This window comes from Colobus angolensis, unplaced genomic scaffold (genome assembly GCF_000951035.1).
Source record: "Colobus angolensis palliatus isolate OR3802 unplaced genomic scaffold, Cang.pa_1.0 Scaffold330, whole genome shotgun sequence".
NCBI lineage: Eukaryota > Metazoa > Chordata > Mammalia > Primates > Cercopithecidae > Colobus > Colobus angolensis.
The window spans coordinates 2,540,329-2,546,218 of record NW_012116600.1 but is presented as its reverse complement, the minus strand read 5'-3'; the positions used below and the strand labels follow the sequence as shown (position 1 = coordinate 2,546,218).

Here is a 5,890-nt window from a genome sequence, read left to right as displayed (position 1 = left end):
ATGAACCCGGGAGGCGGAGCTTGCAGTGAGCTGAGATCCGGCCACAGCACTCCAGCCTGGGCGACAGAGCCAGACTCCCTCTCAAAAAAAAAAAAGACACATAAGAAAATGAAAGACAAGCTGCAGATCAGGAAAAATATAAACATTTGGCCTAAGCACAGGTAAAGAAGTTACTCACTGGAAAACACAAATTGAAACCATAACAAAATATCACTACACAGCATGGTTAAAATTTAAGATGGATCATACCTAATATTGGAACTCATACATGACTGGAGGAGCATGACATAGTACAACCACTTTAGAAAACAGTTAAGCAGTTTCTTAAAATGTTCAACACCTATCCACCATATTCAGGTATTCCATGTCTCAGTATTCACCCAAGGGAAATGAAAGCATTTGTTCATACAAAGTCATATACAAATGTTTGTAGTCACTTTATTTGTAATAGCCTAAAACTGGAACAATGAAAATGTATGTCAATAAGTAAATGGATTTAAAAACTGTAGCACTTTGTTGCAATAAAATATCAGTCAGCAAAAAAAAAAAAAAAAGAATAAACTATTGATACCTGCTGTGACATGTATGAATCTCAAAATATGCCATGTGAAAGAAGCCAGAGGGAAAAAGTAGTTTGCATATGGTGTAATTTCATTTATATTAAAGTCTACACAATGCAAATAAAAATAGTAACCAAAAACAGATCAGTGGCAATCTGGGAATGGGAGTAGGAGGCAGCAAGGAGAGGAGGGAAGGAGGATTACAAAAGATTACAGGAACTTTTGGGGAGTGATGGATATGTTAATTATCTTGGTTATTTATTTTGACAGTTTTACTTATGAAATTTTATACTTTAAAATACTGCCACCTATAGTCCCAGCTACCCAGGAGGCTGACGTGGGATATGGCTTGAGCGTGGGAGGTGGAGGCTGCAGTGAGCCATGATCGTGCCACTGCACTCCAGCCTGGGCAACAGAGCCAGACCCTGTCTCAAACAAACCAAACCAAAACAAAAACTGTTTGCAAAACGAACATGTAAGGATCACAATTTAAAAATTAAAAAAAAAAGAAAAAAATACAGGTTTGTGTATGTGAACTATTCCTCTATAAAGCTGTTAAAAAAATTGTTGCACTATTATTATCTAATGGCCCTATTTCCATCAATACAAAATATGTGTATTTAATATAAATATAAAATGTAAATCCTTCAAATCATCTATCATCAGGGAATCACTTCGGATTTGTTTCCTGGGGTAAAATTACCAAAACCAGATTACAATGATTTGCTGGCAGCTATCAAAGACAATTGTGCCTCCATGAATTTGCAAATGACCACATTCTTTTCCGAGAAGATTCTTCAAGTATATGAAATGATGATTGTGCGTCATGGTTTCATGATTGTTGGAGAACCATTTGGAGGAAAAACTAGTGCATACCGCGTCTTAGCTGGAGCACTAAATGATATATGTGAAAAGGTAAGTATATTATTAATGCATTAATTTATTTATAATTGACTTTGTGCAAGGCAGAATGTACCATTATTTTAAAAGATGCTTTCAATGTGGCAACTTAAAGTCATGAGAAAAATGAGTCAAAGAGAAAATAAAGTTTTAGAAAAGTAAACTGAAGCAAATAGGAAGTTCAACATATGAAGGGTATGCCACAAACTTGCTTTCAACCTTTTATTTATTTTTTAAAAAAATTATTAAAGTAATACATGTCTCTTGTAGAAAAAAAGTCTGAAAACAGAAAAATTTGAAGGTTTTCCTGTAATACTTTCAGAGGAGTCGTTTTTATTTTCTAGATAGATTTGTAATGCAAGCTTCTGTTATTGGCTGCTAGTGGTATTGAACTGAAATGTGTGTGTGTGCATATATGCACACATATATAATGACTCATTCAGAATTCTTATACACATCACATTTTGATTGACTTTGAAATGCTGAAGGAATGGGGCTGTTTTAAATTCTTCAACTAATATTGTATTTTTGTTTACCTCTCCTTATAGATATTTCAAATAGTTTTCACTTTATAAATTTCAGTGTTCGTATCCTGTATGAGATTTGTGATGACTATATCTTTACTTGAGGAGACTCCCCTTCAATCAATATAAAATTACTTACTTTTCTGTTATTTGTTGTGATCTTCCTTGTCTAATTTCAATATTGCTACCCCTACTTTCTGTCTGTATGTGTATTTGCCCATGTCTTTAATTATATCCTTGGGTGTCACTGTGATTTACTTTCTATAGAGAATAAATAGCTTGATTTTTGTTTTCTACAGGTCAGTGGTCTTTATCTTTTCAAAGATAAGTTTAAAATCATTTGTATTTATTGTCCAAACTCATATGCTACTTATTCCTGTCATCTGTTTCTTCTGCTTTTACATTTCCATGCTATTTTGTTTCTTTACTTCTCTTCTCTTTTTTCTTCCATTTTTTCACTTCTTACTTGCCTTCTGCATTCTTTGTTTTGTTTATTGTTCATTTGTATTTTTCCTGTTTTATTTTATTATCATAGGAACTGATCTTTTATATGTGCACATATATAAAATAAAGTCTCCAAAAGAACCCAGCAGGTCACTGCTCAGAGTAGAAGGAGATGAAGATGTGAGCATGTATTCTGGTCCACTTGTAAAGTCTAAATGGCTCATTTTCAGGGAATTCTAAGGGTGACATTGTGATTATGTCATAGGGCAGTCTTCCTTAGCCACCATAAACAAGCTATAGCTTCACACTAGCCTTGCTCCATTTAGGATAAAAACTTTTCTTTGGTGACAGCAACTTTGTTCTGGTTAAGAAGATAATAGAGATTTCCTATACTTCTTAATTTAGGAAGATACATTGTTATCGCCTTCCTGAGCACACAAAAGAAAGCAAAGATATTGAACTTGTTTTATTGTTTTAAGATAACTATTCTGGGCCAGGCGCAGTGGCTCACGCCTGTAATCCCAGCAGTTTGGGATGCTGAGGCAGGCGGATCACAAGGTCAGGAGATTGAGACCATCCTGGCTAACATGGTGAAACCCCGTCTCTACTAAAAATACAAAAATTAGCTGGACGTGGTGGCGGGCGCCTGTAGTCCCAGCTACTCAGGAGGCTAAGGCAGGAGAATGTCGTGAACTCGAGAGGCGGCGCTTGCAGTGAGCTGAGAGCCTGCCACTGCACTCCAGCCTGGCCAACAGAGCCAGAAGATTACTATTCTTCTGGGAGTGGTGGCTCTTTCCTGTAATCTTGGCCCTTTGGGAGGCCAAGGCAGGCAGATCACTTGAGCCCAGGAGTTCTAGACCAGCCTGGATAAAATGGTGAAACCCTGTTCCTACTTTTAAAAAGCCCAAAAAATTAGCTGGGCGTGGTGGTGTGTGCCACTTATAGTCCCAGCTACTCAGGAGGCTGAGGTTCAGAGAGGACCACTTGAGCCCAGGAGGCGGAGGCTGCAGTGAGCCAAGATTGCGCCACTTGCACTCCAGCCTGGGTGACAGAGTGAGAGCCTGTCTCAAAAGAAAAAGAAAAAACAAAAAGCTTAATATTCTCACCATTTTTTTTCCCCCAGTTTGGTAGTTTGTGTCCCAAGCTTGGGAGTGCCAGGCAGAAGGCAATGTTAGAAAGAGTTGAACTTGTTATGTTTTTACGTTTAAAAAATAAATGATTGCCAATAGGTGGAGCACAGAGGATTTTTAGGGGAGTTAAAGTGTTCTGTTTGGTACTATAATGGGGAATAATGACACCACACACTTGGCAAAACCCATATAATTATAAAACACAAAGAGTGAACCCTTAGTGTAAACTGTGGACTTTAGTTAATAGTAATACATTAATATGAATTCATCAGCCATAACAATTTACCACACCAATTCAGGATGTTAATAATAAGGAAAACTGTTGTGTCTGGGTAGTGGAGAGAGTATCGGGAATCTTTGTACTTTCTGCTCAATATTTCTGTAAGCTGTTTTTTAAAAAGCCAATTAATTAACAACAACAACAAAAAAACTTATGTCCAGAGGGCATTAATGTCTTTTGTAATGCCATAGACCGGCTTTCAAGGTTTTGGGTAAAATTGACAATTTACCAACCTTAACTTTTTCACTCCACAAGAAATAGCTATTTCTCTATATTTAGATCTTTTAATTTTCTCTCAGAGGTTGTTTTGTAGCAGGGGTCAGCAAATTACAGTACATGGGCCAAATTCAGCCCCAAGCCTTTTTTTGGAATGCCGATAAATTTAGAATAGTGTTAACATTTTAAACTGTTAATTAAAAAAAAAAGAAAAACATAGAAGAATATGTGGCAGGCCATATGAAACTTGCAAAGCCTATAATATTTACCATCTTATCCTTTACAGGAGAATTTGCCAACCTATTTTGTAGTTTAAGAAATATAGGGAGGCAGAGGCAGGAGAATGGCGTGAACGCGGGAGGCGGAGCTTGCAGTGAGCCGAGATCCGGCCACTGCACTCCACCCTGGGCGACACAGCGAGACTCCGTCTCAAAAAAAAAAAAAAAAAAAAAAACAAAAGAAAGATAGATCTTGCACAACATTTGCTAATTTCTCCCTAAGTATTTCGTGAGCTTTTAAATACTATTGTGAATGTTTTTTAAATTTTATTTTTCAGTTGTTCATTAGCATTGTGTGTAGATAATACAATTGATTTTATTTTATTTATTTATTTATTTATTTATTTATTTTATTGGCGCGATCTCGGCTCACTGCAAGCTCTGCCTCCCGGGTTTATGCCATTCTCCTGCCTCAGCCTCCCGAGTAGCTGGGACTACAGGCGCCCGCCACCTCGCCCAGCTAGTTTTTTGTGTTTTTTTGGTAGAGACGGGGTTTCACCGTGTTCTCCAGGATGGTCTCGATCTCCCGACCTCGTGATCCGCCCGTCTCGGCCTCCCGAAGTGCTGGGATTATTATATATTGACCTTGTATGCTGGAACCTTGTCAAATTCACTACTTACTTCTGATACTTTCTTTGTAGATTCCTTAGGATTTTCTATATACACAGTAATGTTTTCTGTGAATAAAGACAGTATTCTTTGCATAAATAAATGTTTGATCTTTTTTCATTAAGGGCCTAATGGAAGAAAACAGAGTTCAAATAACTGTTTTAAATCCTAAGTCTGTCACCATGGGCCAACTGTACGGACAGTTTGATTTAGTGTCCCATGAATGGTCCGATGGGGTCCTTGCTGTCAATTTTAGAGCATTTGCTTCTTCAGTGGTAAGTTCTAACACTTTCACATGCGTATCTTAAAAGGTTATTTATTTCTGACAAATTTCTTTTTTCCAAGCAAACTAATGGTATATATAAATTAAGATATTTATTTAAAACACAGTACTGGATATTCTGGCAGTACTTCTGTGGAAAAAAAAAAAAAAAAAATGTCAGCACCTACAAAAATGCCAGAGACCAAGCTCCTTTGCCCTGGAGGTATACAGAAGACAGGGTAGGAAAAATAAAAGGACAGGGCAAAGTATTTCTGGTTCTTTTCTCTGATGTGAGATGAACTAGAAATGAGAACATCTGAATGACTTGATCCTTTTGCCTCTTAGTAATGTTCTTCATTCACCCACTCTTTGGGCTGCGGCTATTGTCATGCCCGCTAATTGTTAGATACACACCAATGCTTAGAGAAGAAATTGCATACCTTTGCAAAATGATGTCTTAAAGTTCCCACACTTTTCCTTTAGCATATTAGGAAGAGAATGACTGCCTTGTGGAAAGCAGAGGAGGTAAGTGGCATGCCGGCTGCCACGGGCTGTGAATGGAGAGTGGGCATTTACCTACTCCTGGCTTATTCTGCTGCCCACCCTCATGAAAAGAATCCACAGACCAATACATGTTAACTTGGTTGCCATATTTTATTTTATTTTATTTTATTTTATTTTATTATA

At 37.3% G+C, this 5,890-nt stretch overlaps 1 protein-coding gene across 1 annotated transcript in view; it reads left to right on the top strand.

The window, feature by feature from the left end:
• DNAH7 (dynein, axonemal, heavy chain 7) overlaps positions 1-5,890 on the top strand; it is a 333,441-nt gene that overhangs the window by 179,181 nt on the left and 148,370 nt on the right. Inside the window, exons 29-30 of the mRNA XM_011952066.1 lie at positions 1,227-1,475; positions 5,067-5,216. Coding sequence (XP_011807456.1) covers positions 1,227-1,475; positions 5,067-5,216 — 399 coding nt within the window. The remainder of the gene's footprint in view (positions 1-1,226; positions 1,476-5,066; positions 5,217-5,890) is intronic.